Here is a 27,486-nt window from a genome sequence, read left to right as displayed (position 1 = left end):
ATTGATGCTGTTATATGGGCTACAATTTGAAAGCAAAATCGAAAGTAAAATGCTGTAAACAACACTAAGCAGTGAAGCTTCCATTTTCAAATGCGTATGCTATAATTATTAAAGACTGACAAAACAGAGCTGCAGTTCGCTACTCTTGGTTTAGAAGGGGCAAAGGAAGCCAGTTACTTCATATTATCAACAGATTCTAGATTAATGATGGGAACAGTGGTATGGTAATTCATTACAATAAAGAATCTCAAATCATTTACATTGGCCTTATAAATTCATTTTGCACATTACTCTCCAAATCCGCTTCTTTCTTGTTGTTCCCCAAAGACGGATTTGTTTTAACCCAAACACTAATTTGTTTTAACACAAAGGCACAGGTTCTATTTATTCTGTCTATTGATGAATCCCTATGCCCTCCATCCACCCATATTTATAGTGTTCAATAAATTATTGAGTGAATAAATGAATGAAATGCTTCTGAGCCCAGACCCAGAAGTAAAACTCTAGAATGGAAATCATAAAAATAAAATTCTATAAGCTCAATTATTCTTAGGTACAATTCAGGGTTGATACAATAAAAATCTAATGTTTTTCTTTCTATAGCTTAAGATAATGTAGAATGCAGTACTGAGCTCATTTCTTTAAGAACTTAATAAATAATAGCTTTTCTTATATTGAGAGCTTAACATATGGTAAGCAACGTTCTAAGCTCATCACAGATATAATCTCATTAATTGTTTAAAAAAAATTCCACAAGGTAGATAAAATTAACCCTGATTTTACATTTTAGGAAAACTGAGGCTCAAATAAATCAAGTAATTTTCCCAGGGCTGCTCAGCTAGTAGAGTAGGTGGGTTCTAACCAGTTCATCAGATCCCAAGACCATATGTCCTCTCAAAAAAAATCTATGTCCGTTATGGTCTCAAAAACATTTTCTTTATATTCTTACAAGCTGTAGGATTAACAGAAAATGAATTCTTACTCTAATCCTCAGAATATTAGAGGACTGAAACAGTGTTTACTTATTACGAAAAAACATTATGATTATTAAACAAAATAAATGTGTAAAATCATATGCTGCACCTCAAAGTACCTGTTTTTAAAAATACCTATCAAAATACATATGAAGATACGGTAGAAACCAAGGTCCATAACTAAAGAAAAGAGAGTTTAGTAAAGAGCAGCGAAAAAAGTATGCTCAAAGTCTGATATAGATACAGAATGAAGAGTGTCAGAAAACTCAAAGGTTATCACACAAATTAACCGTAGGTTACCTTTTACGCGGGGAGTACAAACTCGCCAGCACTATATGGGACCAGAATCTCTGTGAAGATGCATTCCAGACCTCACAATTTATTACACAAGAGAGATTTTCCACATTCCCTATTATAAGACAGACACAGGAAGGCACAGAGTGTACCTGCATTTACCTACTGCTTTACCGGTACTTTTACAGGGATACTAAAATATATTTTAATAGCCAACAGGTATATTAATTTGTTCCCTGGAAAATAAGCCCTTGATATAAATGTTGAAACCATCAAAAAATGGCTGTTAGTGTAGGAAAGACATTTGCAGAGTATTCAAGATAAAGAAACCACATTTCCCAGCCTTCCTTGGCCAGAACCAAAGACAATGCTCACTGTATGTCTCTGCCCACTAGCATCACATGACAAAGCAATGCTGTCCTAGCTGCCCTAATTGAGGCAGAATTGTATTATATAGGTTGTCAGACCAAGAAAACTACCAATTCACTTAACAAGAACAAATGCACAAACCCTCCCAAAGTGTAACACAATAATTTTTTGTGTTAGTGCAGCCAAAATCATTTATTATTTAAATGGACTGATAATCAGGTGGAAGATACAATGAACGTATCTCATTAACAATTATTAAGAACTGTAATATTTTTTAAGGAAAAAGTAAGAAATGTATAGAATACATATGAAGGAAACAGTTAAATTCGACTAAGAAATAACAGAATGACTAAATTGTGGTATGTCCATGTAATAGAATATTGGCCTATATTAAAAATAGTGCTTATGTATTTAAAAGTTGCTAAAAGAGTAAATCTCAAAAGTTCTCATCACAAGAAGAAAAACTCTGTATGTGTGGTGATGGATGCTACCTAGACTTACTGTGGTGATCATTTTGCAACATATACAAATAGTGAGTCATTATGTTGGACACCTGAAACTAATACAATGCTGTATGTCAATTATACCTCAATAAAGAAAAAAATAACACAAAAAAATTTTAATAATATTGGGAAATGATTAAATGTAATGCCAAGTAAAACAGGATAAGAAAGCATACAAAATGTATGGTTTCAACTCTGTAAATATGTACACACACACACACACACACACACACGTACGTAAATTTTTTACGTGTAAGTAGTGGGAAAATACACATTAAAAATAGGCCAAGGGCTTCCCTGGTGGCGCAGTGGTTGAGAATCTGCCTGCTAATGCAAGGGACACAGGTTCGAGCCCTGGTCTGGGAGGATCCCACATGCCGCGGATCCATGTGGCTAGGTCCATGAGCCACAGCTACTGAGCCTGCATGTCTGGAGCCTGTGCTCCGCAACAACAGAGGCCGCGATAGTGAGAAGCCCACGCACCATGATGAAGAGTGGCCCCCGCTTGCCACAACTAGAGAAAGCCCTTGCACAGAAACAAAGACCCAACACAGCCATAAATAAATAAATTAATTAATTTAAAAAAATACGCCAAATGTTGAAATCGTCCTAGGTGGTAGGGTTATGAGTGATTTTTAAATTTATTTTCTAAATTACACTTTCACATGTTTTTCCAGATTTTCTATAATGAGCATGAATTACTTTAATATTAGGGGGAAAGAAAGATGAATATTTTAAAAGAGATTTAAAAAGCAGGTGGCTGCCATTTGTTTTCTGTGGGGAGGAAAAGGGAGATTGAATTAGGCTGTACCTTGTTTGTGTAACCATCCCACCCTGAGTGTCATTACCCTTAAGAAAAGAAAGGTTTCTCACATCTAGTCTAGCCATAAAAACAATAAGACAATTTTTTAAGTACTGAAAATATTGTGGCACTAAACATCCAATGGTGTTTGTAAATCACCATCCCCACGCCCACCACGGCCATGGACTTCAGGTAGCGTCTTGTGATTTAAAAGTGTCACACAGGACCTCGTTTTATCTTCATGTTAACTCTGTGAGAAAGGTTTTTACTCCTCTTCATTATACAGAGAAAGGAAACAAACTGGGAGAAAGGAGTGATGTACCTGAGCTCATGCGGCCAGTAAATGGCAGGGCCAGGATTCTAGAACGCTAGGACCTGATTCTGAGTCCAGTACTCTCTAGGGAGCAATAAAAGGTACTAGCAGGCTCTAGTTAGAGAACTTAGCTGGAAGGGTTGCATTTGTGAATAATTCCTTGTGAGACGCAGAGAAATTTTGAGGAAGTTAACATCTGCTTCTTTCTCAATTTAATTTTATTTAGATTTAAATACGTTTTAAGAAGGAGATTCCCAGATATAGAGAACTAGTGGTTACCACTGGGGAGAGGCAAAATAGGGGTAGGGGGTTAAGAGGTACAAACTACTATGTATAAAATAAGCTACAAGGATACATTGTACAACACAGGGGATATAGCCAACATTTTATAATAACTATAAAAGGAGTATAACCTTTAAAAACTGTGAATCACTATACTGTACACCTGTAACATAATACTGTACATCAACTATTCTTCAATGAAAAGTGTTTAAATTGATTAAAGTATTTTTTCATTTAGATTTCAAATAATTTAAATTTAATTCAGCTTCTCCTATTTTATCTTACTACAAAGCCTCATAAGTGGGTGGACTGAATTCTTCATGAAACACCAATTACTAGTGGACATGCTATGTCTATCTTGTGTTTGAAATTTCAACCTACATGGTCATCTTTAAATACAGGGGAACAAGAGGTGAAATCTTTGCTATTAAGATGGGGAAGGGGCAATTAATTTATTTTTAATTTAACTGCCTCTTTTTAACTTAAAAATGCATGTTAAGAAAACATTATAATCTCTGTATTACTTTGTTCTTTCTTTTTTTAATTCTTCCTTGATTTGACTTTGCCTTTTTTCCCAGGGCAGTATAGTATTGTTTCCTCTGATTTTCTATGATTCTTTTCCTTCTCTTCTGTATTCTTCACTTAGTTGGTACTGCATGTATCTCTGTAGGCAAATTCAAATTATTTTTGAAACCATCTGTGGTATAAACAAAAAGCAAACTGTATGTATGTACACAGGAAACAATGGGGGAAGCATGAGTGAAAGAAAAATGCCTCCTCAGATTAAGACACAGAGCAGCTGAAAGGTTTAATGTCTTTTTCTTTCCTCACCTTCTGAGCCAAACTCTCCTTACTCCTGCTATTGTACTTGAATGAGTTAAAGCCAGCTAAAGAGAATTTTATTAGGAGAATATTTCCCCACAAAATTGAGAAGGCAAACTGGGAAATGCCGGCAATTTGAAACTATTACTTTTTCCTGTAACCTGTAGAGAAACTGGCTTGTGAGTGCAGGTACGATGCTATATGAAAATAATGCTCCCTCTTTGTCAACAAAACAAAGCAAAACAGACTACTTTAGCAAAGAAGATGATCTTTGCAGTTTGTTGAAACCAGCAGGGGAATCAAAAGTCTTCACTATGAAAACAGTTCTTACCTTCCAAAAGCATTTAAAAGAGCAACTATTTCTTGTCGAGTGAGTTGGAAGCCTTTAGATGGGCTGTTCTCTGGAAGCTTTTGGATTTCTTTTTCTGAGAATAATATCTTCAGGGCAGTTCCTAAACCCTGAGTCTAAAGAAAATAGTGATAAACTTTTAATTAAATTCATATAATAATAACTGCTATAAAGGTTTAAAGGAATACTCACTCACTGTGATGAGAGTCAGGAAATTCATATTAACTGAACTTTTCACCAAAATGTTCAACTACGTAAAACACAGTTTCTACTTCCTCACAGATTATGCATATGATAAATTTATCTAAGCTGTTAAGGAAATCTGAATAGTTTAACACTTTTTGGATACATATCCTACTATTCCAAATTACTAAAATGCCTTTTTTTAACGTAGAAAATATCACATTAGGATTACAGTGTTCAATATGTAACTCTGAAAGCATTCTTTATAGCCCCTAACAATTCAAAACTTAGAAATAAGTATCAGTTTATAGGTATAGTGATACCTACACTTAATAATTTCTCAATTATTAGCAACAGAGAAAAAGAAAAATCTGATTTCAGTGTAGCCTCCATTAAAAAAATTCTGTCTCTTGACTTTCTATGACTTAATATCATCTTCGTAAAAGAGAAAACAGTCACACAATCCTTTTTACACTGAAATATTTAGGTAAACGGGCCTGCTGGGCAGAACTTTCCCATTTTGTGACTAGGGGGCCTCCTTCTTTTGATCACTGATACAAACTAAGTGACCAAAATTTGATAATTAAATTTCTTATATAATTATATTTTACCTTTTATATAGGTATATAAAATACCAATACACTCTATTTATAACCACCAACTCCAAAAATGAATCTGAGATTGTACCAACAGAAACAATAAAACTAAAATCATTAACCTACAATAATAGGAAAAACGTCCTAATACATACACATATAACACAGAGAGTCTAATATTAATTGTTTTTATAAATAAAACAGAAAAACCACACTTTGGATTTCTAATTCAATGAACAATGAGGACATCTTAGTAAAAACTTTCAACTTCTCAGTGGAGAAATTTAAGGTTAGTAATAGTTTCAAAACAGAAGACAACACACAAACCTGTAATTTCCCCCATAACCTGCATTTGTCACATCCAACACAGTCCATTATACGGGAGATATTCTTGAAATGCAACCGGAATTCCTCCTAACAAGGCAGAACACATGTTCATTCTAATCAGACATTTAAAATTAAACTGCATTTGTCTGAATTATAATAGAAGTTTCAAAGCTTATTAATGAATGAGCTGTGTTTTTCAACAATGAAGTATTTGAATTTGTATAGCACAACATGGCACATAAAACAGCTAACTTTAATAGCAGTTTATAAAATTCATTCTATATATTAATTCAACAAACTTTTGACTGAGGGGCCACTCCACGCAAAGCACCAACATGTACCCTACAGGGGACACCAAAGTAAATAATACACGATTTTTACTTTGAAGGAGCTTAATTGCTGCTTCCATTTGATATCTGTGTACAACCAGTGGTAAATACATCTGTATTATGTTTCATTTATTTTTGATGCATTGTTTTGTGTGAGTCTAAATCAGAAAGCTAGTCCTAAAACAATAATCAGTGTCCGTATCTCTCTCCTTAGGACCACACCATGTTTATAACATGTATTCCCCATCAGCACCGATGATCACAGGGCTATACAAGGGGTCTGTGATCTCACAGTCCCCCACATTTGCTAATGCAGCTTCTCCAGGGACGCTTGCTTACTGGATCCTTGACTTTTGCTGTATTAGTTTCCCACACAGTTAAGATGCCTGTGAGCATCTGTGCATGGGTTTCTGTGACTCTAAGGTCAGTCTCACCTTCTCTGAGGACAAAACTAGCTAAGAGGAAGTTTCCTCATCTTTTTCACAGGGCAAACATAGAAAATAAAAATCATTTTATTGCACCGAGGTAAACATTTTATTGCAAAGAGCTGGAGTGAGTCACCCAAAAACTTAAAGCATTTGGAGGAATCAATACCTTGGCCAAAAGAAACACAACATAAATAGAACACAAAAACTCCTTTGCTCTCCATTCCCATGTAATTCATGTTCTTTGGAGCAGATGGAAAAATGGACTTATATTCTCCTTTCTACACCTTTGAAAAACGGGAAACCAAATTTCCAGCATTTTATAACTTGAAAGCTAGCTGTGAAACCTTACTCTGCTCTCAGTCTTACCTTCCTCATCTATAAAAAGATACGTAATTATAGTTGTCTTGATCAGAAGTATAATATTTGTATACACACTAAGAAAATAGGAAGCATTACAAAAATGAATTAGCATTATGTTAAATACTGTAATACTAATATACCTCTAAAACAACCATAAACAAAACGACCTTCCAAAACTAAAACATAGTTGTGGCTAAATTACTTCATTTCAGAAATACCAAGGAACTCTTACTAATGTATTCATTCTTGTAGCATACCCACATCTAAAACATCTCGAGGCCAAATGTGTTTCAGAATTCAGAATTTTTGAGATTTTAGAAATGTAGTACACACACTATATATTATGTAACACCCCACCAGAGTGTATGGCAACACCCTGTAATCAAATACATGACTGTTTTTGCAACAAAATGTAAGAACATTCATACAAAGCAGAATTTTTTAAAAAACATTACAAATATCCTTACACCAGTTCAGGTTAGGTTTTGCTAACAAATTAATTTGTACCAAACATAAGAAAAATGTTCAAGTTTTTGGATTTCAGAATCGCATATAAAAAATTGTGGAGCTGTGGCAGAAGACTATTTGCCAGTCAATTTCGAATACTTTTATGAACACTGTAAGGGTACAATGTATTCCTTAATTACTGTAAGCAAATGAAAACCAAGTGCTTGTAACATCAAGTTGCATAATGTTCCTAAAATATAGTCTCCTTCTGACATCACAGGTCAACAGGTAATTTTTGCCTTATATGTTAGTCCGTTAGGACAAAAACATAATAGTTTCAAAACGGTAACATTTTGTAAAGTAAACATTAGAAAATATACTATTTACTGCCTTCAAAGTGGCTAATAGTGCATGATTTTTTTTAAGACGCATCAAAACAGCAATAAGTAAATGAAAGAAAATAAAGTAAGAAAACTTTCAAAATAATGCCTTTTGAAAAGACATTTACAAAGGTGTCATTAGTCAGAGGTATGACTGAGGATTCACTAAGCAGTTGGGCAAACTAGAAAGGAGAAAGGAATTGAGAAAGAGCTTTTTGTATCATTTATAGTAAAATCCAATCAGACCAACAAGATGGTGAACTGGGAAAGAAAGTTTAGATGAACAGGATTAAAACACAACCAGTAAACTGTTCCCCACCCGGTCCCCCAGTCAAGAACTTTTTACCTTTAACGATTTGGCCCCCTTTTTGTCACCTGCAAACATGGATTTCTCGTCAAAGTGCATGGGAAAGGACCTAATGAAATGAAAATATTATAAGCTACAGATGAAAAATTCAAGCTCTGGTAGAATTTTCTATCTCTACAAATATTTAAAATTCAGAATTTACTCATGTGTAAGGTTTGGTAATGTGGGAAGGTAGCAAAGAGTTTAAACTATTCAATCAAAGAGTAAAGCAAGATAAAGAGGGCTTTGTAATTTATGAGAGTGTAATGTTTTGAAGAAATTACGTGACAAAAATAACCTAAAAAATTAACTAAAAACAATCTGTGTGAAAAAATGTACAAAACTCTTAACATTTTAAAACATTTTAAAAAATTTAATGCATAATTTACCTTAGACATTTCTTAACCCAACTCTCCTCTGTGCTCATTTTTAACAATCAGTAAAGTGCAGTTTTATACACCCAGGATTTTTTTTTAAAGGTTATATTGTAGAAAGTAAGGCTAATGTCCTCTTAGGTAATCTAACCTTATGCTAGCACCTATTACCATCTGAATTTAAGTAGCAACTGGAAGAATACAATATTGGTAGAAAGAACATTAAAGTAGCATTAAATTTTGGTACTACATAAAATTTAAAGTTATATTTAAAAATACAGCCTAGAGGCTTCCCTGGTGGCGCAGTGGTTGAGAGTCTGCCTGCCGATGCAGGGGACGCGGGTTCGTGCCCCGGTCCGGGAAGATCCCACATGCCGCGGAGCGGCTGGGCCCGTGAGCCATGGCCGCCGAGCCTGCGCGTCCAGAGCCTGTGCGCCGCAACAGGAGAGGCCACAACAGTGAGAGGCCCGCGTACCGCAAAAAAAAAAAAAAAAAAATACAGCCTATTCTCAAGTGTGAAAGTTTATGCAACAAAGCTTTATAGATGCTTTTCAGTCAACATTTTCAGAAATATTTTTAAAATGCTGCCATTCTATGGAACACTTTCCTTCTCAGTTCTAATTCTCCCTTTTCCTAACTTTCAGGAGTCAGTTTTTGTTTTATCAATATTTCAAGAACTACCTCACTCAACTACAGAGTGGAGAATTTCAGATCACTGACAATTCAACTCTTACTTTGTATCTTGAAAGATATTCAGTAGAAGGGTTTTTGTGTCAGCATCCTCTTTTACATTTCCAGTGTAAAGATCGACAATTGAGCGCTCAAAGTAAGGGGCCACCTTTGATAAAGCTCGAAGCTCAATTAAATATAAAAAGTACAGATTCTTTAGCCTTCTTGGGCCTTCTCCCTTGGTTTCCACAGGGTCGAAGCGGCGTTTAAATTCTTTCATATTGGGTCCCCAGGTAGGTTTACCCCAGGTTTCTAAAGAGAAAGGGAAATATATTATACACTCTTAATAAACAGGATTTTTGCTCTATAGAGAATATGTATTTTCCCCAACAATTTTTATACTAATAGAAAAAATCTGATTACCTTCCAAAAGATAATTTGCGCATAGATGTAAATTGATACTAGCATGAAGTCCCGATATAAGCTCATAGAAGACTCTTTTCTCCAAACACAAACCTATTCAGAAAAATATTGAAAAAGAAATCACATCCATTTAGATAACAAAAATACTGAATCAACAGGATTAGGTACATGGGCTTATTTTTAAAGTTAACATTCGAGGACATTAAAAACAAATCAAAGACTAATATAAAATAATTAGATTGAGATACTATCACTAGAAGATAAAATAAGATTCTGACTTCAGAATGGAGTTAACTGAGTATGATAACTTAGTGCAGAATAAGATACAAATGTCTGGGCTACTGGAGGTCCAAACACTATAGATGCACTTGGAAAAGTCCTCATGTTACCCAGAAGGCAACAGCACAGATTTTTTGTGGTTTAGGCTAAACTAAAGCACATATAAAGTCACTGCTTTGGCGTAACAATAGCTGTTTCTCCTTTTCCCTTCCCTATAGATGTTCTTTATTTGAACCTACTTGTTAGTGGAGGAAGAAGAGACTGAATTCTGTTTCTCTCCTTCCTCCAGATTCTTTAGTGGTTCTTATTAATCCTTTGCCCTGGAATTCTCTAATTCTACTTAACTGTATGTTCCACAGGTAAGGAGCAAAAACTTGGAAAACAGACATCCAGGAGTTTCAGCCAATTAAAAAAAAAAAACGTGTGCTGATTATTTACTATGTGAGTAAAACCATATCAAGATGGAGTGCAGTAATGTGATGGAAATTTATTTTATGTAGCCTTCTTAAGCCACAGAGGCTTTTGCTCAAAACAGAGGTCAAGATAATTTCGCCATCCTATCCAACCCCCGCCTCCATTTAAAAATATTTTCTATTATAAGAGTAATACACATTGTGAATGAACTTAATGCTATTAAATAAATTCTGAAGTGCTTAAGGTAAATTTTATACTGTGTACATTTTACCACAATGAAAAAAGAGAAACATTTTTAGGAAATTTTCTTTATAGGAAAATTTAAAAATAGATAAAAATGCAAAAAGTTTTAAGAATCCACACTAGACGCAGAACAATTAGTTTTTCCCCTTTCCTACCACCCAACAGAGTTTGGTTTTGTCTTTTTTGCTTTTTGGTTTTTTTACTCTCCCTATGGGGAAAAATGGGCTTCAACAGTGGAAACTAAGAAACAATCTCATTTATATGCTGAAGGATTTTTTAAGAGTATGTATGTGGCTTACTTTGCATCCTTTCAGGATCTTTTAGATCTTCAACTTACTTTCCGTTTATGTTCTACCATAGATGGCTCTGAAGCAAGTAGCTTCTAATAGGAAAAAATAATTATTTTGAGATCTCATTCCCTAATTCAAAATTCTTCCTAGAGCATTCTCATCACCACGGATAGAGACCAAAAGGTAGAAATTCAGTTCTATTTTGTGGCTTCTTCATAAAAGTATATGGCCAAATTTGAATGCTTATGGTAACAAGGGATATAAACAATATGAGTAACTTTGATAAAACATTAGGTATTAACTTCTCTAGTAAAACTTTTAATCAAATCTGTTATCAAGTACGAAAATGATCAGATTTGAAGTTCACTTCCTCTTCCTTCCAACCTACTTCTCTAAGCAGTAAAATATCTAAAGACAAGAGAAGGGAAAACTGGTAAAGCAAAGCTCATGAAAATTCATATGCCTAAAAATGAGAACATGAAAACCAGGAGGGAATTCTAATTTGCAAAGCCCACAAAGCCCCTTACCTAAAAGGGGATGGGTGGTAAGAGGGAAGGAAGGAGTAGACCTGTACGTCTGTAAACTGTGAAAATTAGGTAACTTCAAGCAAAATCTTAATAATAAAAGATGAGCCAAGTGAATGCACCAAGAAGACACACAACACTCTTAGCAGAAAGTGCTGGAGAGGTGCTCCCCGCCTGCGGTCTGCTGCCAGCCCTAATGCCTGGCAAATCCAACAGTTCAATTTAGAAAGTGGTTCTCCTCTTCCTCTTCTGGATTTAATTTCATTCAAATTCATTTTCATCAACTGAATTACAGGACACCAATATATAACTTTTTCTCTCACAAAAGGGCTAGATATATTGTTAACACTATTATTTGGCATTTGTACACTGTTTAGTGATTTTCGAAGCAGTTTTCACAGGCATCATCTACACTCACAGTGTAGGTAAGCTGGATGGCTGGTGCCACTCTCGTGCCCCAGATCAGGAAATTGAATCTCAGAAAAGTTGCCTACAAATAGGAGTTCTCGCTGGACTGTGTATCAATATTCAGAGACTCCCATCAATAGGATACTAGGAGAGTGGTTGATATAGTATACCCTAGAATCCGATACTGCCCATAAATTTCATTCTCATCCTCCATTATCAATATGCAGAGTCTCTGACCACCTCTTTTAACCTAAATACTGCTTTCCACAATTTGTGCTCTTAAAATAAAGTTAATTAAACAAAGATAACCATCTCTTCCCACATTGGCCATTTATCAATATAATTCCTAGCAGTATCTGCACATCAAAAATAGTTCATTGGGCTTCCCTGGTGGCGCAGTAGATAGGAATCTGCCTGCCAGTGCGGGGGACACAGGTTCAATCCCTGGTCCAGGAAGAGCCCACATGTCACAGAACAACTAAGCCCGGGTGCCACAACTACTGAGCCTGAGCTCTAGAGCCCGCGAGCCACAACTACTGAGCCCACGTGCCACAACTACCTGAAGCCCGCGTGCCTAGAGCCCGTGCTCCACAAGAGAAGCCACCACCATGAGAAGCCCGTGCTCCGCAACTAGAGAAAGCCCGTGTACAGCAACGAAGGCCCAACACAGCCAAAAAAAAAAAAAAAAAAAGCTCATTAAAACACAAAGAGAAATCATGTTCATAAGTTAACACGACTGATTAACAAAGATAAAATGGAATTAAGTGCTTAGTTTAACTCAGTAGAGTTCCTATAAGGTTATGGCTATGAAATATCCATTTTCCAGTGTCATTCAACTTGCTTATCTTTCATTAATATATTTGAACTTTTGGTTTCATAAATTAATGGCAATTTGGTAAATTTTTTAAAAGCAGCATATATCCAGTTATTAACCAAAGTTGTTAAAATCCTAGAATGTTTCAGCTTTCCATTAATAACGTTTATAATTTCAACACTAGAAAATATAAGAATGCGAAGGTATATGATATATTGGGATCTATATTACTTTATCCTTTAGTTAGACAAGTTTAGACTATATGTGTAAACATGTTTAAAGCCTTCTGAATTCAAATTCATCTTCCCTTAATTTCATATATAAAAAAAAGTACTTCCTTCCAAAAAGAATGACTCTACTTAAAAAAACAGACTTGCATAGTGGTTACTAGAAAAGTAGTTTGGATGAGTATTACATACAGAATGGAAATAAGACTGGGACCCAGTTCTGGAACCCTGATGACCGCATCTGCCCTGTATATTTCCATAACACTGGTTTTTAGCTGACCAATATCCTCAAAATTTTCAAATAATTTTATCCTAAACTATAATAACCTAAAACATGTTATTTTCTTTCAAACATTGTCAAGATTTAATGAATCCTAAAACTTACAAATATATATTAAATAAATCAATTCATTTTTTTGCAAGATGCCAATAAATTTAAAATGCAGACATTAAATTTACCTTCCAGCCACGTGTAGAACGATTCTCCTAAAAAACAAAACAAAAACAATCAAAATTATACACACACAGAATTGGGTTAAAATGTTTAAATGGTCATGCATAAATAAGAATAAATTAAGTCTATAAAACATTTCTCATGACAGATTAAGGAATATGTCCACTGCTCATGTGTAATGGAAAAATAGGCATATGGTTCTAGAAGATAAAGTCCAAAAGTTACTGAAGTAGTTTTGGGAAAAAGTTCTTATAAATGACATTTTGACTTGTAAAATTTTTGAGAAAACTTCCAGTCAAAATGTTATGTAAACCTTATTCACTTGAAGGCTTAAATATCCATAAGTATGAGGAGAAACAATCTTAAATTTGCTTTTGATAACCATAGCATTATTCAAAACTTCCAGAAAAAAGTGAATATGAAAATCAAATTATTAATCCCGTTTTTCCTGAGCAATAAACCTAAGTATATTTCCTCAATTATCTAAAACTACTAAGTTTTAAGAGATAATAAAAAAGTTCCCTAAATTTTCAAAATAATTCTTGAGAAAAGTTAACGACCAGAATATGAAGAGGCCTTCCTTGTGTACTATGCTAAAAGAACTATTTCTAGCCTAATATTGTTCTGAGTGAAAAGAAAAATGGCAGTCAATAAAGATAAAAAAACAGTTAATATACTTCCTATACTCATCCTTATTTTTTTTTTTTAACATCTTTATTGGGGTACAATTGCTCCACAATGGTGTGTTAGTTTCCGCCTTATAACAAAGTGAATCAGCTATACATATACACACGTTCCCATATCTCTTCCCTCTTGCGTCTCCCTCCCTCCCACTCTCCCTATCCCACCCCTCCAGGCTGTCACAAAGCACCGAGCCAATATCCCTGTGCCATGTGGCTGCTTCCCACTAGCTACCTACCTTACTACGTTTGTTAGTGTGTATATGTCCATGACTCTCTCTCGCCCCGTCACAGCTCACCCTTCCCCCTCCCCATAACCTCAAGTCCGTTCTCTAGGAGGTCTGCGTCTTTATTCCTGCCTTACCCCTAGGTTCTTCATGACATTTTTTTTTCTTAAATTCCATATATATGTGTTAGCATACGGTATTTGTCTTTTTCTTTCTGACTTACTTCACTCTGTATGACAGACTCTAGGTCTATCCACCTCATTACAAATAGCTCAATTTCGTTTCTTTTTATGGCTGAGTAATATTCCATTGTATATATGTGCCACATCTTCTTTATCCATTCATCCGCAGATGGGCACTTAGGTTGTTTCCATCTCCGGGCCTCATCCTTATTTTAACTGCGAAAAGCAAAGCATGATGATAAAAACTCAACACATAGGTGAGTTGAGCAAGGAGTCCAGGGGATAAATTAGATGGTGGGGAATTACTTTGCCTCCTGAGAGTCTTCATCCTTAGCAAAACAACACAAACATCTTCCTAGAGAATCATTCATTCAACATACTCTTACTTAGATGATACTCTTACACAAAACATCATTCATTATCTCACTTGTTTACTCAAAAAGCCCCAGCTGCTAACAGGAAAAGTCTAGCTCCTAAGGTCCTCAATAATCTGGCCTCTACTCATCTTTCTAATTTTAAAGTACCCCATATATGAAGTCTTTCCTACTCTCCCCAAACATGCCTTGTTTTTCCTTTCTCAACCCCTTGGTCCATGCTGTCATCTAAGTAGCACACACTATCCAATTCTTCAGGCTTTAAACCAGTCCATCATTCAAGTCCATCTCAAATGCCACCTCCTCCAGTAAATTGTCCCAGTGAGGCAGGATCTGTTCTACCTCCGAAGAGCTATACCACCTACTGTTGCACTATGTATGTAATACTTCTTTATTATCACGTATGTACAGTGCTGATCATTCCCACTATACATATTTTTAGCTCCTAGAGGGAAGGCATGTTTTATACATCTTTCTATCCTTTACAATGCCCATCACGGTGCTCTTGACACATAGGGTAACTTTATTTTTTTAAATAAATAAATTTATTTATTTATTTATTTATGACTGTGTTGGGTCTTTGTTGCTGCGCGTGGGCTTTCCCTAGTTGCGGCAAGCGGGGGCTACTCTTTGTTGCAGTGCATGGGCTTCTCATTGCGGTGCCTGCTCTTGTTGCGGAGCACGGGCTCCAGGCACGCAGGCTTCAGTAGTTGTGCCTCGTGGGCTCTAGAGCACAGGCTCAATAGTTGTGGCGCACAGGCTTAGTTGCTCCGCGGCACGTGGGATCTTCATGGATCAGAGATCGAACCCATGTCCCCTGCACTGGCAGGTAGGTTCTTAACCACTGTACCACCAGGAAAGTCCCTAACATAGGGTAACTTTAAATTATAAAAAACATTCTTATTTTTTTGGTCACCATTGATTGGTAGCTATTTTCTGAAAAAAAGTAGGATACTTTCTTTTGAATTAAAAACAGGAAAAAATCAAATTTTGATCATTAAAGGCATTTCTTCTACATTTGAAGCAAACATAAAATGAGACTTTTAACTTACCATCATCTTCTCCTGAAAGAGAAAATAATAGACAAGATTTTAGAAAATGTCTTACACAGTTCAGATTCCAATCCTATTTATTTATGGGATTAAAACTTACTATGTGTTAAACTATTAATTATACCATGAACCTTGCTCAGTGTGTAGTTACCCTGTAAATAAGACTTCTTAATAAGAATATAGGCCAAAGAGTACAAGATTTTCACGTATGTTTTATGCAATAAATAGTAACAGAGAGTAACTAAACAATCATAAAGACCACCAGTTTCAATAATTAACAAATATACAGTCACTCCTTTAATCATTATGCACACAACTCTCTGAACATGTGTTTCCAGACTGGAGTACTTTTCTTTTTTAAGTTACTGCTCCTCGGCACATATTCACCTTAACAAAAGCACTTCCCAAACTCTAGTCAGTGAAAGCATCCCTGCAGGGGTTATGGGGCTGCCTAGATGTGGGGGAGAGGCCAGAAGGCTGGGCTTTCAGGCTCCACAGCAGCCCTGTCTTGATTAGCTTTACATGTGGAATTCTGACAGAAAATTTCATTTTTGGAAAAAAGCTGTTGGAAAGCTAGCTGTGGAAGCCAGGAATAGTGTGGAAGAAACACAGTTAAGAATATTAACCACCAAACCAGATCTACAACAAATGCTAAAGGCACTTCTGTAAGTGGGAAACACAGAGAAGAAAAGGACCTACAAAAACAAACCCAAAACAATTAAGAAAATGGTATTAGGAACATACATATCGATAATTACATTAAACGTGAATGGATTAAATGCTCCAACCAAATGACACAGGCTTGCTGAATGGATACAAAAACAAGACCCATATACATGCTCTCTACAAGGGACCCACTTCAGACCTAGGGACACATTCAGACTAAAAGTGAGGGGATACAAAAAGATATTCTATGCAAATAAGAACTAACAGAAAGCTGGAGTAGCAATACTCAGATAAAACAGACTTTAAAATAAAGAATGTTACAAGAGACAAGGAAGGACACTACATAATGTAGTGTCAATCCAAGAAGAAGATATAACAATTGTAAATATTTATGCACCCAACATCGGAGCACCTCAATACATAAGGCAACTGCTAACAGCTATAAAAGAGGAAATCGACAGTAACACAATAATAGTGGGGGACTTTAACACCTCACTTACACCAACGGACAGATCTTCCAAACAGAAAATTAATAAGGAAACACAAGCTTTAAATGACACAATAGACCAGATAGATTTAATTGATATTTATAGGACATTCCATCCAAAAAGAGCAGATTACACTTTCTTCCAAGTGCGCATAGAACATTCTCCAAGATAGATCACATCTTGGGTCACAAATCAAGTCTCAGTAAATTTAAGAAAACTGAAATCATATCAAGCGTCTTTTCTGACCACAAAGCTATGAGATTAGAAATGAATTACAGGGAAAAAAACACAATCAAATGGAGGCTAAACAATATGTTACTAAATAACCAAGAGATCACTGAAGAAATCAAAGAGGAGATCAAAATATACCTAGAGACAAACGACAATGAAAACACGATGATCTAAAACCTATGGGATGCAGCAAAAGCAGTTCTAAGAGGGAAGTTTATAGCTATACAAGCCTACCTCAAGAAACAAGAAAAATCTCCAATAAACAATCTAACCTTACACCTAAAGGAACTAGAGAAAAACGAACAAACAAAACCCTAAGTTAACAGAAGGAAAAAAAATTATAAAGATCAGAGCAGAAATCAATGAAATCGAAACAAAGAAAACAATAGCAAAGATCAATAAAACTAAAAGCTGGTTCTTTGAGAAGATAAACAAAATTAATAAACCATTAGCCAGACTCATCAAGAAAAAGAGGGAGAGGACTCAAATCAATAAAATTAGAAATGAAAAAGGAGAAGTTACAACAGACACTGCCGAAATACAAAGCATCCTAAGAGACTACTACAAGCAACTCTATGCCAATAATATGGACAACCTGGAAGAAATGGACAAATTCTTAGAAAGGTATAACCTTCCAAGATGGAATCAGAAAGAAATAGAAAGTATGAACAGACCAATCACAAGTAATAAAATTGAAACTGTGATTAAAAATCTTCCAAGAAACAAAAATCCAGGAGCAGATGGCTTCACAGGTGAATTCTATCAAAAATTTAGAGAAAAGCTAACACCCATCCTTCTCGATCTCTTCCAAAAAATTGCAGAGGAAGGAACACTCCCAAACTCATACTATGAGGCCACCATCACCCTGACACCAAAATCAAACAAAGATACTACAAAAAAAGAAAACTACAGATCAATATCACTGATGAATACAGATGCAAAAATCCTCAACAAAAATAACAGAATCCAACAATACATTAAAAGGATAAAACACCATGATCAAGTGGGATTTATCCCAGGGATGCAAGGATTCTTCAATATATGCAAATCAATCAGTGTGATACACCATATCAACACACTGAAGAGTAAAAACCATATGATCATCTCAACAATGCAGAAAAAGCTTTTGACAAAATTCAACACCCTTTTATGATAAAAACTCTCCAGAAAGTGAGCACAGAGGGAACCAACCTCAACATAATAAAGGCCATATATGACAAACCCACAGCAAACATCATTTCCAACAGTGAAAACCTGAAAGCATTTCCTCTAAGATCAGGAACAAGACAAGGCTGCCCACTCGCACCACTATTATTCAACATAGTTTTGGAAGTCCTAGCCACAGCATCAGAGAAGCAAAAGAAATAAAAGGAATACAAATTGGAAAAGAAGAAGTAAAACTGTCACTGTTTGCAGACGACATGATACTACATACAGAGAATCCTAAAGATGCCACCAGAAAACTACTAGAGCTAATCAATGAATTTGGTAAAGTTGCAGGATAGAAAATTAATGCACAGAAATCTCTTGCATTCCTATATGCTAACGATGAAAAATCTGAAAGAGAAATTAAGGAAACACTCCCATTTACCACTGCAACAAAAAGAATAAAATACCTAGGAATAAATCTACCTAGGGAGACAAAAGACTTGTATGCAGAAAACTATAAGACACTGATGAAAGAAATTAAAGATAATACCAACAGATGGAGAGATCTACCATATTCTTGGACTGGAAGAATCAATATTGTGAAAATGACTATACCACCCAAAGCAATCTACAGAGTCAATGCAATCCCTATCAAATTACCAATGGCATTTTTATAGAACTAGAACAAAAAATCTTAAAATTTGTATGGAGACACAAAAGACCCCGAATAGCCAAACCAGTCTTGAGGGAAAAAAGTGGAGCTGGAGGAATCAGACTCCCTGACTTCAGACTATACTACAAAGCTACAGTAATCGAGACAATATGGTACGGGCACAAAAACAGAAATATAGATCAATGGAACAGGATAGAAAGCCCAGAGATAAACCCATGCACCTACGGTCAACTAATCTATGACAAAGGAAGCAAGGATATACAATGGAGAAAAGACAGTCTCTTCAATAAGTGGTGCTGGGAAAACTGGACAGCTACATGTAAAAGAATGAAATTAGAACACTCTCTAACACCATACACAAAAATAAACTCAAAATGGATGAGAGACCTAAATGTAAGACCGGACACTATAAAACTCTTAAGAGGATAACATAGGAAGAACACTCTTTGATGTAAATCACAGCAAGATCTTTTTTGATTGCCTCCCAGAGTAATGGAAATAAAAATAAACAAATGGGACCTAATGAAACTTAAAACCTTCTGCACTGCAAAGGAAACCATAAACAAGACGAAAAGACAACCCTCAGAATGGGAGAAAATATTTGCAAACAAATCAACGGACAAAGGATTAATCTCCAAAATATATAAACAGCTCATGCAGCTCAATATTAAAAAAAAACCCAATCCAAAAATGGGCAGAAGACCTAAATAGACATTTCTCCAAAGAAGATATACAGATGGCCAAGAAGCACATGAAAAGCTGCTCAACATCACTAATTATTAGAAAATGCAAATCAGAACTACAATGTGGTATCACCTCACACCAGTTAGAATGGACATCATCAGAAAATCTACAAACAACAAATGCTGGAGAGTGTGGAGAAAAGGGAACCCTCTTGCACTGTTGGTGGGAATGTAAATTGATACAGCCACTATGGAGAACAGTATGGAGGTTCCTTAAAAACCTAAAAATAGGGCTTCCCTGGTGGTGCAGTGGTTGAGAGTCCGCCTGCCGATGCAGGGGATATGGGTTCGTGCCCCGGTCCGGGAAGATCCCACATGCCACGGAGCAGCTGGGCCTGTGAGCCATGGCCGCTGAGCCTGAGCATCCGGAGCCTGTGCTCCGCAACGGGAGAGGCCACAACAGTGAGAGGCCCGCATACCACAAAAAACAAAAACAAAAACAAAAACCTAAAAATAGAATTACCATATCACCCAGCAATCTCACTACTGGGCCTAAACCCAGAGAAAACCATAATTCAAAAAGAGACATGCACCCCAATGTTCATTGCAGCACTATTTACAATAGCCAGGTCATGGAAGCAACCTAAATGCCCGTCGACAGACAAATGGATAAAGAAGATGTGGTACATATATACAATGGAATATTACTCAGCCATAGAAAGGAATGAAATTGGGTCATTTATAGAGACGTGGATGGATCCAGAGACTGTCATACAGAGTGAAGTAAGTCAGAAAGAAAAAAACAAGTATCGTATATTAACGCATATATGTGGAACCTAGAAAAATGGTACAGATGAACCAGTTTGCAGGGCAGAAAGTGAGACACAGATGTAGAGAACAAACGTATGGACACCAAGGGGGGAAAGCAGCAGCAGGTGGTGGTGGTGGGATGAATTGGGAGATTGGGATTGACATGTATACACTGATGTGTATAAAATGGATGACTAATAAGAACCTGCTGTGTAAAAAAATAAAATTCAAAAATTCAAAAAAATATTAAACAGCTGTTAATCAACAATTAGCAGTTTCAGTGGAGAAAGCATATAAACAGCATTAGTGAGAACTATTGCATTACTTCCTGGGGTACCCACTTTTCACCCAGGACCCACTCTCTCCCTTACCTAGTCTTTTGTCTCCCTCTTCTACACTTGTTTTTTCTCTGCTCCTCTTTCCTCTCTCTATCCTTTTCTCTATGCACTTTCCTTCCTCTCTTCATCTTTCCTACAGCCTCATGTCTCTAGTTTATCATAATATGGAAGTGAAGTATTTCTTAGGACTTGATGCTTTTATTAAATGAACAATTATATTTTCTGCTTTAAGAGTAAGTGATCCATATATATGGAATATAAAAAAAAAACAAAAACTGATCCTGTCCTAGGGGCAGGACAGGAATAAAGATGCAGACATAGAGAATGGACTTGAGGCCACGGGGAGGGAGAAGGGTAAGCTGGGACGAAATGAGAGAGTAGCCTGGACATATATACACTGCCAAATGTAAAATAGCTAGCTAGTGGGAAGAGCAGCATAGCACAGGGAGATCAGCTCGGTGCTTTGTGACCACCTAAAGGGGTGGGATAGGGAGGGTGGGAGGGAGACGCAAGAGGGAGGGGATATGGGGAGATATGTATACAGATAGCTGATTCACTGTTATACAGCAGAAACTAACACAACACTGTAAAGCAATTATACTCCAATAAAGATGTTAAAAAAAAGGGCTTCCCTGGTGATACAGTGGTTAGGAATCTGCCTGCCAGTGCAGGGGACACGGGTTCAAGCCCTGGTCGGGAAGATCCCACATGCCGCGGAGCAACAAAGCCCGTACACCACAACTGAGCCTGCGCTCTAGAACCCGCGAGCCACAACTACTGAAGCCTGCACGCCTAGAGCCCGTGCTCCGCAACGAGAGGCCACCACAATGACAAGCCTGTGCATTGCAACGAACAGTAGCCCCCATTCGCCACAACTAGAGAAAGCCCGCGCACAGTAATGATGACCCAGCACAGCCAAAAAAAAAGATGTAAAAAAAAAAAAAAAAGAGAGGGCTTCCCTGGTGGCACAGTGGTTGAAGTCCGCCTGCCGATGCAGGGGACACGGGTTCGTGCCCCGGTCCGGGAAGATCCCACATGCCGCACAGCGGCTGGGCCCATGAGCCATGGCCGCTGGGCCTGCGCATCCGGAGCCTGTGCTCCGCAATGGGAGATGCCACAACAGTGAGAGGCCCGCGTACCGCAAAAAAAATAAATAAATAAATAAAAGAGTAAGTGATCATAGAAAAGGTCTGAAAGGACACCTTCCAAACTCTGTACTACGGAAAAGAAAAAGTGTGTGGAGGTAGGGGTGGGGGAAGCGTTCCCTTTTTACTTTATGTAACTTTTGCATTGTTTCAATTTTTATAAAATCTTGTATAATAAAAACATTTAAGTTGAAAACGGAAAAGTTATGAGGTAAAAGTAGTAAAAAAGACAAAGGATAAGAAGCCATGCACACCTTCTTCACACTTTGATTATCTTGCCCAAGCAGTTTCAGGATGAATTTGGGAAAACTGCTGGCCATACTGTGAGTGCACATCTGAGAGTAGTCCATTCATCAAACTTCCTAAGTCACTCTGGTTCTGAGAAATGCCTAAAGAGATGAATCTAGACCAGGAAATTCAAGTTCCTAAATCAATCCTGGTCTAAAGAAAGCATTAGAATGGCACTTCAATCACAGGGCTGCTCCCAGGGTTTGAGTCCTCGTTGAGAATAGATTGAGGATACGCCTAATAATTTTATACTGAATAAACTCCAACTATGTAAGATAATGCTGTCCCATAGAACTATAACGACAGCCATATATGTAATTAAAATTTTTTTCTAATAAAAATTTGTAATGTTTTCTAATATCCACATTTTAAAAAGTAAAAGGTATACATGCACTGCAGTACATCAACAGTTTGTTTTGTGATGCAAGAGTTAAAGTAGTTCTACCAAAACAATCAGGTTCTGTTCAATGGCAAAAATATTTTATACTGCTTCCGTTTTTAAGCTGAAATGAACTAAAATGACGTAAAATGTAAAATTTAGTTTCACACTAGCCACATTTCATGTGCTCAACAGCCTGATGTGGCAAAGTGGCAACCTAACTTTCTGATACTTCTCTGCATCCTTCTGAATCAGAGTGCCGTGCATCGACCAGCACTTGGGCATCACCTGGGAGTCTCACCCACGACTTACAGAATCAGAACCTGTATTTAACAAGGCTCCTAGGTGATTTGTATGCGTACTGAAGTCAGAGAAGCATGCTATGAGTCACTGGTTCTGAAAGCGGCTGCATACTGGAATCATCTGGAGAGCTTAAAAAAGACCAACGCCTGGGTCTGAATTCCAAAGACTGTGACAACTGTTATGGGACAGGGCCCGGGCATTCAGATTTTTACCAGTTCCCCAGGAACCTCTAATATATATGGATTACCCATATATTCTAATTTATTTTATATATAGCTCCTAGTTTAGGGCCTGGCACATATCAGGCAGTCAATAAATGACAGTAATTATATAAAACGTGGAAATCTTGAGACCTAACTATGAACTAATCTTGTACTTTTGATCATTCAAATTAAGCAAAAATATAAAATAGTTGAAAATTTTCTCAACATATAATTACAAAGGTATCTCGTAAACAATTTCTAAAAGCATGAAAATGTATCAAAAACCCACCTCGGCTGGGTGCCAGAGGATTTAAAGGACGATAAACAGATCGAGGTCTGAAAAAGAAAATACAAAACTCAAACGTAAAATGGTTTGACATTTTGATTAATTTTTTCCAAGAGAAACAAGTATTCCCCTTCTTCCACCCTCCCTCTAGTCAATCCTCCTCTTTCCCCTACCCCCTCCAGTTACTTGAAACAGTTTTCTTCGTAGATGCTGTTCCACACTCTCCACGCAGAGGGCCCTTTATAGCCAGTGTAACGCTCAGGATTCAGCAAAAGGTCTACATACTGAGCAGCTGGAGATCTCTCATCTGAACAAGAAACAATTCATGAAACCATCCACATTTCACTATTTATCTAAAATTTACCATTACAAAGCAAACAGGACTATCCAAAGGTTAGAGAAATGCTACGCTTTCAAGTCATCTCCAACTTAAATGGTAGAGTGGTTAGCACACTTGTGACTGTCCTTGACCCAGGACTTAAAATAACTTGAACTTGAGAGAGGAAATATAACTGCTCCCTTTCTTTTGGACACTCAATGCCCTCTTACGGAATGTAACAGGCTTTACCTTATTAGAGGCATTAATCATTTAAGTTTTAAGCAGCAGGACTGAAAAGACCTAACAGAATCATAACCTGTTCTTAATATTTTATGTGATTGCCCCCCTATGTATATATCTACCTAAACACATACTTGAAACATTTATTTTGTTTGCACGTATTGTATCTTAAAAAAAAAGAAAAGATTTCCCTGATACTTTCTACTTGGACTTAGGAAGTAAATGGTGTAGTAACTTTGTGATTCAAATTCAATCATTCATAGAGTTACACAATGTTGTAGTAAAAAAGAAAGTTACAAATTTATTTTTACCAATGTTAATATATTGGTTAACATATTAATTGGTTAACATATTGGTGAGTAGGCACAACTTCAAGAATTTATTAACACATTTAAAATTAAATAACCATTTTCTGTGTTGAAACTCAAATTAGTATTTACTAGATCTCCACTATTTGGACAACATTTTGATAGAGATCTCTGGGGGATACAAAAGATAAAGAAAAATGGTCTTAATGGTCACATTCTGGGTAGAAAAGGGAAGCACACGCTTTGCGATCTACAGAAAAATTATAATGACTATGCTTCACACATCTATGCTCATACCACCTATAAGCTGAAATGCTATGTATGTTGGCATGGATGTATTCTTTTATGTATATGCTTCCTAATTTTTGGTGTCACGGTATTAAATCAATGGTATATAGACACCTGACTTGAAACAGGGACAAACATGGTCATTAAAATATGGGCCCTCTTGCTTTCATTACCTATCAGTCAAAAATATTCATTGGTCATTCAATGACCGTAGATTGAGATGATCCATAATCTTAAGGGGAAAAAAAGCAGCATCCTGATCCATACCTTTCAAAAACCAACTGATACTTTTGTGATGTATAAAGAGTACAAAGATAATCATAACGTATCATTACTAAACGAGTGGTGTCTAACTTACAGACAATGAAAACATGATTTTGAAGAATATTGGCTCTATTTCCAGCACTAACATTATATAGATATTCCACTAAATAAGTTAAAGCACAGAAAACGCTAACTTACAGATGGATGAACAGAAACTGTTGAAGGACATTTATTGATCAGGACTTAAAACAATAATTTAAAAAATCTTAATTGAAAAATAAAAATTCAAATCACTTAGTTAACGAAATATGGATTTTACAGTAAAATTTTAAGTTTTACAATTCACTAATTTCTGTTATATATTTCAAATTTCTTTGAGCTGTTCTCAAGTTCACTTGCGAAATTGACTCAGTTATGTATATAAGCTTTAGAAATATTAATATCATAAATATATACCCATTGACATATACATGTATACACACATGTATAAAGAACGTATGTGCACACACATAAGCCTTCACTTACGTACAGTCATCTATGAATGTGAAGATTGAATTAGTATCACCTCTCCGCCCAATTAAACAACAAACAAAGAAAAAAAAAAACCCTGGATTCAAATATTAAAGTATATGGATTTAAAATATACTCTAAGGAAGTAGAAAGTCACATGAGTAAAATCAATTATATCAGTTTTTAAAGTACTTAAGTAAACTTACGTTCTTAATGTTCTTAGTGTGCATTCCCTTAGTTCCCAAATCAAAAGTTGTTTTAAAAAATTTAATACTTTTTCAAATCATGAAAAAGGTGTTTTGTTAACCTACAGAAGGTATCAGCAAACTATGGCCCACAGGCCAAGTCTGGTCTGCTGTGTATTTTTGTAAAGAAAGTTTTATGGGAACACAAGTCATGTTCATTTGCTTATGTGCCACTTTCACGTTATTATGGCAGAGTTGAGCAGTTGTAAGAGAGACCATATGGTTCACAAAGCCTAAAATATTTACTGTCTGCCCATTTACAGAAGAAAAAGTTTGTCAGCCCCTGACCTATACTGACAAGAATTTCATGACATCCACAGTGAGGAACATATGTGGGAAAAAGCATACACAGGCTGAGATTCCCTATAAACACACCCATCCTTAGTCCCAGGGCCACCTGTGACATGATCATAATTAAATTGTTCCCAAACTATAACTTCTTTCCATTTGTACAGCTGTATCATATGTTCAGGTAATGCTCTTGGATCCCTATTAAGTCCTCCCCTCAAAAAGTTTTCTCTTTTTCCTCCCTCTACAAACCTGCTCCAAAGCTATTCTTTCTTTTTGACCATGCTAACCAATACCTAAGGATTCAAAGAATTACTACTGAATCAAAATACCTAATTCTGGGAATTCATCAACTTGAACCAATATTTTTTCCTCCTCCTCAAGTACACCTTTTTTCCCCAGCTGAATTTTCTTTTCACTGTCCTAATTTAGTGTTAGAGTTACGAGGCCACACTGCATGCTCTATGGTGCCAGGCATCCTTCCCACCTTCTAACCCATATATCTCTTAATACGTAATGGTTGCATAGGACAACTTAGCATGTAAGCTTTTTGCTTATGGACAGACAAAAAATATAAGGTTACAGACTCAGGATTGGGTCTACAAGCCTCCATCTCCAACGCTACCCCAAACTGCCACTAACTCACTATTAAAACATAATTTCCTCAGTCAAGGAGAATCTATAGTTTATAAAGCATCCAAGTAATTCTGATACACAGCCAGATTTAGAAACCAGTGTTTTAAGCAATATTTTTAATGTATCAATGAACCTGTTTTAAGGGGAAAAATAAAAAGTAAAAATCTATCACACTGTTCAGGTTATTTATGAACTAACTACTTCATTGAGCAAATATTTACTGGGCATGAACCATGGCCAGGCAGTGTTCTAGGCGCTAGGGATACAGTCGTGAAGAAAAAGACACGGTCCTTGCTCTCAAGTCACTCACAATCTAGATGAAGACAGACAACATACAGATAAACTAAATAGTGTTTCTCACATAGTTCTTAGTACTCTGGGAGCAGGCAGCAGTGCAGAGATAGAAAGTGAAAGTGGTTACTCTTTTATGACAGCAGGCTTCTCTGAGGAGGTGACATTTGAGCAGAAACCTGAAGCAAAGGAAGCAGCAAGCCATGCATAAAAACAATATCAAAAAAAAAAAATAGAGGTAGGGAGAGCGGCTTACCTTAAACCGCTGAATTATTTAAAAACCTATTATTTGATCTATGAGGATCATCTTTCCTTTCAAATAATGATAAAACCAAAAACAAAACAGCAGAGAGCAAGGGTGTTTGACTATATTCCAATAACTGGAGTGAACATTCTTTAGACTTTTTGTTTTAATCCAATGATTTTATTTTATTTTTAAATATTTATTTATTTATTTAGCTGCGTCGGGTCTTAGTTGCGGCACGCGGGATCTAGTTCCCTGACCAGTGATCGAACCCAGGCCCCCTGCACTGGGAGCACAGAGTCCTAGCCACTGGACCACCAGGGAAGTCCCTAATCTAATGATTTTAGATTACTGAAATAACTAAACAATGACTCCAAAGCTACTCTGATAGTATTCTTTTTCAACTGCAGGTAAAAAACTTTGGGACACACATGAACATTACTACCCAGGAGAATCGTGGTAATACAACTAGT

General features: G+C 36.4%; 1 protein-coding gene across 2 annotated transcripts in view; it reads right to left on the bottom strand.

The window, feature by feature from the left end:
• Positions 1-27,486, bottom strand: part of ERO1B (endoplasmic reticulum oxidoreductase 1 beta) — a 62,500-nt gene that overhangs the window by 1,671 nt on the left and 33,343 nt on the right. Inside the window, exons 7-15 of one of the 2 annotated variants that reach the window (XM_030839597.2) lie at positions 23,567-23,687; positions 23,384-23,430; positions 15,739-15,750; positions 13,229-13,255; positions 9,571-9,663; positions 9,213-9,459; positions 8,105-8,174; positions 5,815-5,901; positions 4,691-4,824 (exon numbers count right to left, since the gene is read on the bottom strand). In XM_030839597.2, coding sequence (XP_030695457.2) covers positions 4,691-4,824; positions 5,815-5,901; positions 8,105-8,174; positions 9,213-9,459; positions 9,571-9,663; positions 13,229-13,255; positions 15,739-15,750; positions 23,384-23,430; positions 23,567-23,687 — 838 coding nt within the window. The remainder of the gene's footprint in view (positions 1-4,690; positions 4,825-5,814; positions 5,902-8,104; positions 8,175-9,212; positions 9,460-9,570; positions 9,664-13,228; positions 13,256-15,738; positions 15,751-23,383; positions 23,431-23,566; positions 23,688-27,486) is intronic. The other variant, XM_030839598.2, reaches the window with a different exon arrangement.

Source organism: Globicephala melas, chromosome 16 (assembly GCF_963455315.2).
Source record: "Globicephala melas chromosome 16, mGloMel1.2, whole genome shotgun sequence".
Taxonomy (NCBI): Eukaryota; Metazoa; Chordata; class Mammalia; order Artiodactyla; family Delphinidae; genus Globicephala; species Globicephala melas.
Note: the sequence above shows the minus strand (reverse complement) of the source record. Positions and strands in the feature narration are given on the sequence as shown.